The 13474-nt window shown below is 40.4% G+C and overlaps 1 protein-coding gene across 9 annotated transcripts in view; it reads left to right on the top strand.

Annotated features, from left to right (window-relative positions):
* ACACA (acetyl-CoA carboxylase alpha) overlaps positions 1-13474 on the top strand; it is a 279886-nt gene that overhangs the window by 114835 nt on the left and 151577 nt on the right. For all 9 annotated transcript variants that reach the window (XM_032428663.1, XM_032428660.1, XM_032428658.1 and 6 more), the window contains 10 exons: positions 95-265; positions 1366-1527; positions 1894-2057; positions 5939-6089; positions 7307-7410; positions 9675-9756; positions 10190-10335; positions 11176-11326; positions 12626-12760; positions 13125-13271. In XM_032428663.1, the coding sequence (XP_032284554.1) occupies positions 95-265; positions 1366-1527; positions 1894-2057; positions 5939-6089; positions 7307-7410; positions 9675-9756; positions 10190-10335; positions 11176-11326; positions 12626-12760; positions 13125-13271 (1413 nt within the window). The remainder of the gene's footprint in view (positions 1-94; positions 266-1365; positions 1528-1893; positions 2058-5938; positions 6090-7306; positions 7411-9674; positions 9757-10189; positions 10336-11175; positions 11327-12625; positions 12761-13124; positions 13272-13474) is intronic.

Here is a 13474-nt window from a genome sequence, read left to right as displayed (position 1 = left end):
GGTGGATATTTGAGTCAGGGAGAGAGGGAGGGGCTACAGTGGTCCACCAGCTCATCACGGTTGAGATACTTACGTTGACTTATGTTTCTTTAAGTGTGCGGTGAAACTTGCCAAAATGGTTGGTTATGTGAGTGCTGGGACTGTGGAATACCTCTACAGCCAGGATGGAAGCTTCTACTTTCTGGAACTGAATCCTCGGCTGCAGGTGGAACACCCTTGTACAGAGATGGTGGCTGATGTCAACCTCCCCGCAGCACAACTCCAGGTGAATCACCTTGATCTTGGCTGAGCGAGTTGCCTGCAGGAGTTCGAAAGTCCGAGATGCCCAAGGAACGGGTTTAACTGGTGTCTGATAAGAGAGAAGCACCTCCTATCTAAGTCTCATCTCATGTTCATCTCGTGCTGTATGGGTTGTGATGTGTGGGTTGGTTTTACTGATGCGGTACAAATCTAGTAATACTATCATGTTTTTTAAGCCAGACACGTCTGATAGAAACTGTCACATTTTAGAAAGAAATTCTTAAAATAATATGCTTTTTAATTTTTAAGATTTCATTTATTTATTTGACAGAGAGAGAGACAGCGAGAGAGGGAACATAAGCCGGGGGAGTGGGAGAGGGAGAAGCAGGCTTCCCACTGATGGGAGAGCCTGATGCAGGGCTCGATCCCAGGACCCTGGGACCATGACCTGAGCCGAAGGCAGACGCTTAATGACTGAGCCACCCAGGCGCCCCTAAAATGATATGCTTTATCCAATTAATTTAATTGTAAAAAACTTTACAACTTTGTCCTCCACTCCTTTTTTTACTCGTGTTCTGTAATGAAGCAATTCCACATCAGGGTGGTGGTGGAAGTTTTTCCTGGCAAGACTCTGGTAGCACCTGTTTATTTTTGTAATGTTTAAAGTGCTAGTTGTCAATCTTGTTTTCTCCATTCGGCCCAGGAAACAAATGTTATGGGAAACAGTAATGCTAATGGTGAGGTTTGGTATTATTTGTATTTAACACGTCTTTACCCACAATGGGAGGTCCTTCTGTATTCCCATGAAGTACTAAAGATTTATTTACTTTCTAAGTGGTTTGTGGGAATAATTATGACACAGTTAGGACTTTTTAGCTGTCTGAACTTCTTGGATAGTCACTTACACTGACTCTTCCCTTCTATATTTTAATCCTGCTCCCTTAATGGAGAAATGTCAGTAGACACACACAACTAGGGTTACTTATTTGATTGTTGTGGAATACAGGCTACAATAGAACATTTTAGGTGGTGGCTTACTAAAATGAAAAATCTTATAGGTAATCTGATAGCCTCCACATTTTAAGGAAAGTACCCATGAAAACTGAGTGACGTTTTTCCTTTCAGATTGCCATGGGGATCCCTCTCTACAGAATCAAGGATATTCGTATGATGTATGGGGTATCTCCTTGGGGCGATGCTCCCATTGATTTTGAAAATTCTGCTCATGTTCCTTGTCCAAGGGGCCATGTTATTGCTGCTCGGATCACCAGTGAAAATCCAGATGAGGTAACCTATCACTTAAAAGGTTTATACTTTTTTTTTCTTGTGAACTTTACTATCAGTATGGTATCTGGAGGCCTGCTTCTGCAATAATCTTGGGACTTCCTCTGGAGAGGGAAATTTATAGAAGTCTCATCAGAGCAGACAAATAGGTGATCACTGCTCTGTTGACCATTTAATCCAACTTTAGTCATTATAGAGTCCTCATTGGGTCTGTAGTACTGAATGTTGGTTGGCCCTTAAGCCTTTCTGATTTTTGTGCATCATTTCTGCTTCCCTATATGATTAACACAGAGCCGAAACAATGAACACATAAATGTTCTCTTCCTTAGAAATATAATATGGTTTCTCATATTCTTCATTCTCTAACAGGGTTTTAAGCCCAGCTCAGGAACAGTTCAGGAACTGAATTTCCGTAGCAATAAGAACGTTTGGGGTTATTTTAGTGTTGCTGCTGCAGGCGGCCTTCATGAATTTGCTGATTCTCAGTTTGGTCACTGCTTCTCCTGGGGAGAAAACAGAGAGGAAGCAATTTCGTGAGTATAATAACATTTGATTGCATTTTAAAAAATAAATTTGTGCTAATCTTCAGTGAAAGTGTGAGCTTGGGAATGTGAATCATTTACCTGCTACAAAAGTACTGATATGGACAATGTTTTGGAAGAAATATATCTTCAATTGTACTTGCATTCATGTTGTGTTAAATTACGCAGTGTTTGGCAGATGGTTTTGTTTGTTCTGAGTCTTTTCAAGTATTTTTACTTTCAAATAGTTTTGATAAATTTATAAAATTGATTGCTTTAAAGAAATAATATTTTTCCATAGAAACAGTATTGTTTTGTGGGGGAGGTAGATTCTTGACCAAGAGCTTGGCACGGTATAAAATCATAGATAAGATCTACTATTTGTCATCAAAATAAAGGTATGGCTGTAAATGTCCTACAGCCATTTAAAATAGTAAACTGCTTGTTACATGAAAATGACATAAGGGAACTATCCACACTGTTTACATAAGAGTCCTCAGCATGCTATGAAATATACACACAGCTTGTACACATATAACTGCTATATTGTGTTATTAATATTCTATTAAACATAAACATTGAATGTTAATTTTTATTTTATTTATCTTAATTAAACATAAAATATTAAAAGAAGTTCTGCTTGCCTGAAAAGTAGGGCTCTAGGAGGTAATTTTACACTTCAGATATTTCAGAATATCTATCAAAAATTGAACTAGTGCTTTCTATTTTTTAATTGTCTCTTTTCTTTCTTTTTTTGTTTTAAAGATTTTATTTATTTATTTATTTATTTTAAAGATTTTTTTTTTTTTTTTTTTAAAGATTTTATTTATTCATTTGAGAGAGAGAATGGGAGAGAGAGCACGAGAGGGGGGAGGGTCAGAGGGAGAAGCAGACTCCCCGCTGAGCAGGGAGCCCGATGCAGGACTCGATCCTGGGACTCCAGGATCATGACCTGAGCCGAAGGCAGTCGCTTAACCAACTGAGCCACCCAGGCACCCTATTTTAAAGATTTTATTTATGTGTTTGACGAGAGAGACACAGCGAGAGAGGGAACACAAGCAGGGGGAGTGGGAGAGGGAGAAGCAGACTTCCTTCGGAGCAGGGAGCCTGATGTGGGGCTTGATCCCAGGACCCCGGGATCATCACCTGAGCCAAAGGCAGACGCTTAATGACTGAGCCACCCAGGCGCCCCAATAAAATATTTTTTAAAAAAATGGGATGATAATGACAACACTGGTTTTATATTCCACTTGGCAAAAGTTAACTGAAGCTTTGTATGGCTGATGCTTTTAGAGGAAACATGAACTCTCTTGTTCATCCAGCCCCCACCGATTCTGCCTCACTCATTTACATTCCCAGAGGGGTGTCTGTTGGTATTTACATATACAGTCCTAATTAAGGAGACCGCTGAGTATTTTCTACAGGCCACATCCTCTAATCTGGTTCAGAAGCCTTGCTTCTTACCTTCTGATCTAATCTGTACATTCCTCTACAGTGTAAAGCTAACTAGGGTTAACTTTTAGCATATAAAAAATATGGTTTCAGGGGCGCCTTGGTGGCTCAGTTGGTTGAGTGTCCAACTCTTGGTTTCAGCTCAGGTCGTGATCTCAGGGTCCTGGGATCGAGCCCCACGTCACGCACTGTGCTTGGCGGGGAGTCTGCTTAAGATTCCTTCCCTCTCCCTCCCCCTCTGTTCCCCCCTCCCCACATTCCCACGCATGCACACACTTGAGCACGTGCTCTCTCTCACTAGGGTGAATAAATAAATAAAATCTTTAAAAAATATATATGGTCTCTATAATAAGCTTGCTTCGTGACAACATGCCAGAAGTTCATTCTTCAACTCAGTTTGTTTCTCCTCTCTGCATAACATTAGATCTATATTCTTCAGCTTGGTGTTCATATTCTTGTCCTCCAGAATAACCTCAATCCCCATTTTCAGCATTATTTCCCATAGATGGTAATCCAAATACCACAAGAACAGGACTGTGTCTGCCTTGTTGCTGCTGTTTCCCCTGGACATAGTACGTGCTCAGTCAGTATTTGTTCAATAAGTGGCTTTGTCACTGGTTCCTGTCCTCATATCCTCTGCTTCAATCGTAATGTTCCCTGAACACGACCCATGTTTTTGTTCCCCTTTCCCTTTGTTCTTGCTATTTCCTCTGTCTGTTCTTTCTTTCTTTTTTTTTTTTTAAGATTTTATTTATTTATTTGACAGAGAGATAGAGAGCACAAGTAGGCAGAGTGGCAGGCAGAGGGAGAGGGAGAAGCAGGCTCTCCACTGAGCAGGGAGCCGGACGTGGGTCTCGATCCCAGGACCCCAGGATCATGACCTGAGGTGAAGGCAGCCGCTTAACTGACTGAGCCACCCAGGCACCCCTGTCCATTCTTTCATTCACTGCATTCATCAGATATTTTTTGAATATCTGTTGGTGATGGCAATATAAGGTGGACCCAAATAGAGTCTCTGTCTTAATGGAATGTTATAGTCCACAGGAAGATAGGCAGTAAGTGACAAAACTCAATGTAACAAATGTTGTTTATGATAGTGGGGTTACATAAATGTGTTACAGGAACATGTAGCTGAGCCAGCTGACTCAGTCTAGAGAGGGTCAGGGAAGGTTTCCCAGAAGGAAGTGACATCTAGACTGACAGTTGAGAAGCATATAGGAATAAGCCAGGCCAAGAGGGTGTGGAGAGGGGGATAGAGGTGAGAAACAGAATAATATTCTAGCTGAGGGAATGCCTGGACCATTGGAATGGTACTCCTTTTTTTTTTTTTTTTTTTTAGATTTTATTTATTTATTTGAGAGAGAGAGACAGAGATAGCAAGAAGAGTGCATGAACGGGAAGGAGAGGGAGAAGCAGGCTTCTCGCTGAGCAGGGAGCCCGATGTGGGGCCCGATCCCAAGAGCCTGGGATCATGACCTGAGCCGAAGGCAGACACTTAACTGACTGAGCCACCCAGGCATCCCTGGAATGATATTCCTGTCATAGTCATAATCCCACCTATACTTTTATCCCATGTCAGATTCCACATTTTTCTTGAAACCATAGGGAGGCGGATTTTCTCCCTTCCTAAAACTACTCCAGCACTTTGCTTATATCTCTACTGACATTTATGATATTCTGCCATATGTTTTGAAAGCAGTTATTGTATGTATATTCTCTTTCCCTTATGAGTCTAGTATGTGTCTTGAGTCTGTGAGGTGCCTAATTAAATATTTGTGGAGTTAAGGATGTGCCCTGTGCAAGATAGACACTGGGCAGAAATATACAGGAAAAAACTCATAGTATTTGAAATTTTGTTAAAATTAGATCATTTTACACTTAATTGGGAAATAACAAAAGTAATGAGCAATTCCTTCCACAGATGTGTAAAATGCAGCTTAAAAAAACACTCTCACATGCAAGGTCAGGCCGATAACTGATTATACCCAGCCAGTTGCCTCATTGTATGGGAACCTAATTAAGGTATTAGCATTGGTCAAAATGTATTGAACAGTATACTTAAATATATTTTATTATATGTAAAATATACTTTAATAAAATAAGGTGTAAGGAGGGGAGAATTATACCCTAATCCTAGTTAGACAGGAATGATGGAAACCCAGTAAGTGAAAACTGAGGATGGTTTGCACATAATTTGTTCTGTACTCTATGTAATGAAATATCTGTGATTTGCTGATGCTCTTATGGTAGTATCAGTCAGAACTCCTAAGTTTACTGACTTATAGATTCTCCTGCCTGGAATGCACATGAATGAGCACACTTACATGTGCACCCTCATTTGTTTGTGGAACTGTCTCTCCCCTCCCTCCCACGACTCCAAAGGATCGAAACGATTTTTTAAAATGATTGAAAAAGAAACAGATCTGCTTCTGTTCTCCCAGAAACATGGTGGTGGCTTTGAAGGAGCTATCTATTCGGGGTGACTTTCGAACTACCGTTGAATACCTCATCAAATTGTTGGAGACTGAAAGCTTTCAGTTGAATAGAATTGACACTGGCTGGCTGGACAGACTGATAGCAGAGAAAGTACAGGTGTGTATTTCCCCACTTGCCAAACAGCTTTGGGGATTGGGTTTTTACAGGGTTGTGGTGTGATCAGTCCATGTCACTAGAGAAAATGTATTTGATTCTAATGTAAATGATGCTTGATCTACTTGGAAAAAATCTAGGAGTCAGTGTAATTTTAGCACCGTAGAGTCCTTGTGCCTGTGTTACCTGGTCATTTTATGGGTTCTCCTATTACTTCCTGTAGTGTATTTGAAGAGAGGCATCCAGGGATTGAAATACTTCTGTCCTCATTTGATGTTAAGTCAGCTTCAGAGTTACCAACTTTTACATCCGTCTACCAAGTGCTGATGAGAGGGGTCTCATTTAAATCAGCAGTTACCCCTTGTTTCTGAATCACTGGGCTATTCTAAATAAAATTTTATATAAAATCATTAGACTCATCTAAATTATCTGAAGGTCCAAATTTTGATTATATACCATTTTTCTTTGAGATTAACAGTAGCCAGATCCTTACACCTTTTTGATTTTATTTATGACAAAATCTTGTTTTTGAACTCCTCTTTGATGGGTTCAGTGGAAATCTTAGGGAGAGTAGAGAGAAAGGTATTTTTCATCTCAATTCAAATGAAGCCTTTATTCAAATTCTTTTTTTTTTTTTTTTTTAAGATTTATTCAGGGGCGCCTGGGTGGCTCAGTCGTTAAGCGTCTGCCTTCGGCTCAGGTCATGATCCCAAGGTCCTGGGATCCAGCCCTGCATTGGGCTCCCTGCTCAGCGGGGAGCCTGCTTTTCTCTCTTCTGCTCTCCTGCTTCTGTTCCCTCTGTCACTGTCTCTTTCTCTCTCTGTCAAATAAATAAATAAAATCTTAATTTAAAAAAAGATTTATTCATTTTAGAGAGAGAGAGCACAAGTGGGAGGGGCAGGGAGATGGAGAGAGAATCTCAAGTGGACTCCAGACTGAGCACGGAGCCCAATGTGGGGCTCAGTCTCATGATCCTGAGATCATGACCTGAGCTAAAAGGAAGAGTCGGACACTTAACCGACTGTGCCACCCAGGCACCCTTGCCTCTATTCAAGTTCTAAAAATAAATATGTTTTTATCTCAAATATCAGTTGAATAATAAGGATGGAGGTTCTCAATGCTAGCTGTTTCTTCAGATCAAATTTGTACCTGATTTAAATTGAGGAGCCATGGTGCTAAGTGACCATGCTTTTGATCTGCCTTCTTTTTCTTTCTTTTAGGCAGAGCGACCTGACACCATGTTGGGAGTTGTATGTGGGGCTCTCCACGTGGCAGATGTCAGCCTACGGAATAGCATCTCTAACTTCCTTCACTCCTTAGAAAGGTAGGCTTTGTTTGTTATAGGCACGTTAACCAGTAGTCCTGGTTTGAAGATCCATTTATTCTTCTCTCTATTCCTGGCAGTTTGTGAGTGCTACATGTTATTCAGTGATCATGGAGGTGGGGGAGAGAAAAGATGTGGGAGGTTTTTTTTTTTTTAAGATTTATTTATTTATTTGAGAGAGAGCAAGCAGGGTGGGGGGAGCAGAGAGAGGGAGAGAATCTCAAGCAGACTCCTGCTAAGTGCAGAGCCCATCTTGGGGCCTGATCTCACAACCCTGCGATCGTGACCTGAGCCTAAACCAAGAGTTGGACGCTCAACTGACTGAGCCATCCAGGTGCCCCAGAATGGGTTGCTTTTTAAAAACGAATCCGGCCGAAATAAGCATTCTCTCCTGTACAAGCATGAAATCTCTCCATCCCCCCCCCGCCCCCGCCGCCCGGTGATGAAAATCTGGTGTTTCTCTCTAGAATCAAACCCTGAATATTTCATATATTGCCTGCAACACCTTTCAGAAATTCATAATTGAGGCTGATATTCAAGATGACCTCATGAGTCTAGCAACTAGAGGATCAGACTATACGGGGCTAAACTAATTTCTAACTCTGGTTCTAGAGGCTAAGCTCTGTCTTTGAGTCCCTGGAGGAATGGTCCGAGGGGCTAATCATTTTAAAGAACTTTAATCACAGGCACTTTATTTCCTTCTGTGTTGTTAGACTTATATAAGCTTTCTTTTAAGGTGTCTGAAAGGAAGAAACAAAGTTTTAAAAATTGAACTGAGATTGCACAGTTATTCAAGTCTTACGATAAATATCTTTCATTGTGTTGCTTTCATGCACTAAAACCTTCAGCAGCTCACATTACCCTTGTGCATTAAATCTAAATCCCTCAATGTGACTTTCAACTCCCTATATACTTTGGCCCCTTTTTACCAGTACAGTTTCACTTATATCTGTTCCTTACCATGCAATCTCTAATCTAGTTAAATGGCTTTCCTACTAGTGTACAAATGTGTCACACATAATCTCCTCTGCAAACTTCCCTCTGCCTTTTTAATGTTAATTAAAAATAATGTTATTATTTTTATTGATTGATTGATTAAAGATTTTATTTATTTATTTGACAGAGAGAGAGAAAGAGCACACAAGCCAGGGGGAGAGGGAGAGGGAGAAGAAGGCTTCCTGCTGAGCAGGGAGCCCGATGCAGAGCTCGATCCCAGGACCCTGGGATCATGACCTGAGCCGAAGGCAGATGCTTAATCAACTGAGCCACCCAGGCGTCTCTATTTTTAAAACTTGTATTTTGAAATAATTTGATTTAAAGAAGAGTGGCATCAACAGTACAAACAACTTCTATGTATTCTTCGCCCAGATTGACCGGTTATTAACATCTTGCCTCACTTGCTTTATCACTTACTCCCTCTTTCTCTCATCAAAAGTCTTCCTTGATAATGTTTCCCTCCTTGGCGATGTCCTTCCCTTTCCCTTCAACCCAGCCCCGGCCTATTACCTTTTTTTTTTTTTTTTCTTTTACTACCCCAAATGAAGTCCCAGTTGATAGCAGTAGATGGGGGTTGATTTTACTGGGGCATTTCTCTTTTTTTTAAGTTTTAATTTTATTTATTTTTAATAACGAGTAATATATTCGCATTGTTCAAATTTCAAAAGGCACGAAAAGGTAGATAGTGAAAAGTTTCCTTCTTTGACCACCTAGTTTTTTTCCCTGTAGTCAACCCATGTTACCAGTTTCTTCTGTAACCTTCCAGACATATTGTAAATTTATATAAGCATATACATGTAATATTTATGTCTTCCCACCCCTTATTTTTTAAAAACACAAATGGTAGCATACTCTGAAACTGTTCACAGTTTCACTTGCTTTTTTTCACTTAACAGTATGTTTTGGAGAGTAGTTTGTATTAGTACATAAAAGCCTCCATCTTTCTGGGCGCCTGGCTGGCTCAGTCGGTAGAGAATGCAACTCTTGATCTCAGGGTTGTGAGTTCAAGCCCCACATTGGGTATAGAGATTATCAATAAGTAAACTAAAAAATAGATACATAAAAGCCTTCCTCTTTCTTTTTAATGACTCTATAATATTTCGTTATAGGGCTTTTTCATAATTCATGTGTCAGTCCCTTACTGATGGTCCTTTAGGTTGTTTCCAGTCTTGATATTCTAAAAAGTGCTACCATTAATAACCTTTGAGATTTCCTTATAAACTTCTGGAACTTTCTGGAAGTAAATGTGACTCACGTTGTTGTTTCAGGGGTCAAGTCCTTCCTGCGCATACACTTCTGAATACAGTAGATGTTGAACTTATCTATGGGGGAGTCAAATATGTACTTAAGGTATGCTGAACCCCACTGAAGACTACACCTTACTTTTTGTCTTTCTTTGTTAGCTTGCTTTCTTTAGGTCCAGAGATGGGAGAAATGTTTGGTTTACTGCAGGGCAGGGTATTAGTGAAATTATAGTCATTATTTGTGTCCGTAGCCTGAAGCAGTATTTGATGTTTCTATGAAAATGTTTTAGTGTTCTTTAATGTGACATAGGCAGCCAAGAGATAAAGGAGTCAGAGAACAACCAGGCTAGGGAAAAGCATCGAAGGTTGCCCTATGAGCTTGCAGCAGTACTTAGCCCAGCCCACAGACACTGACGCTAAGAGCACCTTCTTCTCCGAGAGAGCTTTCTTTCCTATATTTTGGAAGTAATTATTTCTGGGGCCCCACCTGGTAAGGGACACACTGACTTTTTGTCCCTTCTGGTTCTCACTCCCTGCAGGTGACTCGGCAGTCCCCCAACTCCTATGTGGTGATCATGAATGGTTCGTGCGTAGAAGTAGATGTGCATCGGTTGAGCGACGGCGGGCTGCTCCTATCCTATGATGGCAGCAGTTACACCACCTACATGAAGGAGGAGGTGGATAGGTAAGGGGCTGTGTGAGGGCCACTTGCTGGTCATTGTGTCAACTTCCCTCAGTAGTCAGCAGCTCTGCGGCTTTTTCAAGGTCTTTTGGGTATTCTTTTTTAAATAAAAAGAATAATACATGTACTTAACAAAAATTTCAAAAGTACAAAAGTGTTTACAGTTAAAAACATTGTCTCTCTGCCACTCCAATGTGAGTAGACAATGAAAAATAAGTTCCTCTCTTTTTAAGCAACCACTGTTAACGGTTTATTTATTTTTGCAGGAATTTTATATGTATATACAATTTATATATATGTACATACTGTGTTTTTCTTGTGAATACATTCACAAATAAAAATAACCTTTAGATACTGTTCTGCGCTTTATTTTTTTCCTTTAACATAGATTATAGACTGTTCAACACCAATCATTCAGTGTTGTTGTGACAGTGAAATGAATTAACACATGTAAAGTGCTTAGAACATTGCCTGGGACATAGTAAGGGTTCCAGAAATGTTAGCTGTTATATCATCATCATCTTCATGTTTTGTTTTTTTTTTAAGTAGAGTTGTCTATTCTTTTTAATGGTTGTATAGTGTTCCATTGTATGGATGTACTATAATTTATTTAGTCTGACCCTTATTGAAGGAAGTTTTGGTTATTTGCATTGTCAACAAAGATGGAATGAGTGTTCTTTGTGTCTATGTGTATATAGATAAGGTTTCCAGTTCGGTGTGCACGCATGTGTGTGTGGGTGTGTGTGTTGTGTTTTTGTTTTGTTTAAGATTGACATCATTCTTCCATTGTCTTTTACAACCTGAGGTGCTTTATTGGCTTACATACTCCTACTTATCTCCTAGATATCGCATCACAATCGGCAATAAGACCTGTGTGTTTGAGAAGGAAAATGACCCTTCGGTGTTGCGCTCACCTTCTGCTGGGAAGTTAATCCAGTACATTGTGGAGGATGGAGGCCATGTGTTTGCTGGCCAGTGCTATGCTGAGATTGAGGTCAGGGCATGGGAGGGAAGGTAGGAAAAGAGTCTGCTGGGATGGACTAGGACTGAAGAGTAACAAAAGAAATAGAAAATAGAAAGTAAAGAGCATTCGTTGGTTTTATTGGCTTATGAACACAATTTTAGAAACAAATAAGCTCACAGTTTTTCTTTGACAGATGAGGAGTCTCTTCCTCCAAAGATAGATACTAGACAATGGCACTTACTGAATGTCAGGAATCCTGCTAAGTGCTAGTTATACAGAAAAAAATATGATAGGTGGAGTGGGGCCACAAAACAGACAAGTAATGAAATACGAATTCTGAGAGAGCTAAGCACAGAGTGCAGGGGGCCACTTAACCCAGATTAGGGTGCAGCTGGTGGATGTAGTGGGTAGTAGGGGAGGACTTCCTGAAAGAGAGAGGACTTGGATCTTACTTTTGAAAGATAGGTAGTAATACACCAGGTGAAGAAGGGCAGGGTGAATGTGTAAAGGGAAGAATAGCGTGTACAAAGGCACAGAAGAGAAGATAGTATATTTAGGGAACTGCAAGTACATATTGTATTGCTTGAGAATGGACTGAGGTTAAATGGGAAGTGGCAAGCAAAGATGCTAAATAAGTAATCAGAACTTGAGGTCATGTAGGACCTTATGAGACATACTGAGATGTTGAGACTGTCCTGGAGGCAGTGAGGAGTCCCTGAGGATTTTACACAGAAGAGTGATACGACGAGATTTGGGCTCTAGAATGATTGCATTTAGTGACCTCGTCGAAGATGTATAGTGGGTAGGGAATCCTGTTGGGAGGTTTTTCAAGTACTCTAGGCCAGACATGATAAGGGCCTAAATCAAAGAGATGGCAAGAGAGGAAGATTTCTGAGAGAGCTTTAGAAGAGGTACTTGGCTGGGCTTGGTAATTGGCGGGTAAGGGAGAAAGAGGAGTAAAGAATGACCCTCAGGTTTTGGCGTGGGAATCTTAGGTTGACAGACCAAGCACCTAAAGCCATGGGTATGAGGAGGCTAAATCGTTAATCAGTTCTAAGTATAAAACAAGTAAAACACAAACTATGGCAAAATCAGTTTAAACATTAGAAACAGGAAGTGTCAGTAGCTGTCACTAATCCCTAAAGCTAGGTCCTGAGAGATTTTCTAATTGCTTTCCTTGTACTCTCTTGGAGGTTTCAGGTTTCTCATTTTTCTGGGTTGAATTAGAGATAATATGACTTAGATGTTGAAGGGAAAAACTAGCCTCTTTAAATCATTCATCTGTGTAAAGAGAGGGTAAACTCTAATTTTGTTCATTTTTCATTATAGGTGATGAAGATGGTAATGACCTTAACAGCTGCAGAGTCTGGCTGTATCCATTATGTCAAACGGCCTGGAGCAGCTCTTGACCCTGGCTGTGTAATAGCCAAAATGCAGTTGGACAACCCCAGCAAGGTCCAACAGGTGAGTAGGAAGGTACTTTTAATTTTGCTCTCCAAGAGCTGATAACATGGTAGTGGTAGTTTGGAGAGGGCAGATGATTTCAGTGTTTAGTTTCCATAAGCTTTTCTTTTCTTAAGCTTCCTTCCCTCTGATCTCATGCCTTGTATTTGTGCCTATAATGTTATGGAACTAGACTTTGCAAGAATTACTGTGATACTAATATTCTATGATTTCCTCATGACGCTTCCTCCATTGACTTCTCTCCTTGTAGCTGGGTATGATGAAGGGATGTCTTGATTTTGAATGATGAATCTAAGTTGCAGTGGTGTGTGTGTAACCTGGATAGAAGGTAGTGGATGACTTGATCTCTCATTGGGGTTGACAGGCTGAGCTTCACACGGGTAGTCTGCCACGGATCCAGAGCACAGCACTCAGAGGCGAGAAGCTCCATCGAGTGTTCCACTATGTCCTGGATAATCTGGTCAACGTAATGAATGGATACTGCCTTCCAGATCCTTTTTTTAGCAGCAGGGTATGAATCACTTCTCTTGGGGAGAGGATGTACAAATAGGGTACCTGTTCTCCAAGATAGATTAAAAGTCACATGAGGATTTTTTTAGAGGGAGCGAAAAGAAAGCTGTTGGGCCTGAAACCTTGATTTATGGGATTTGAAGTCTTTAAATCCTTGCTTCTTATCTGTGTTACTGATTTCACATTTAATTGGGATTTAAACCA

The sequence above is a fragment of the Phoca vitulina genome, unplaced genomic scaffold (genome assembly GCF_004348235.1).
Source record: "Phoca vitulina isolate PV1807 unplaced genomic scaffold, GSC_HSeal_1.0 scaffold40, whole genome shotgun sequence".
Classification (NCBI taxonomy): Eukaryota; Metazoa; Chordata; class Mammalia; order Carnivora; family Phocidae; genus Phoca; species Phoca vitulina.
The sequence above is the reverse complement of the archived record's forward strand: the minus strand, read 5'-3'. Positions and strand labels throughout refer to the sequence as shown.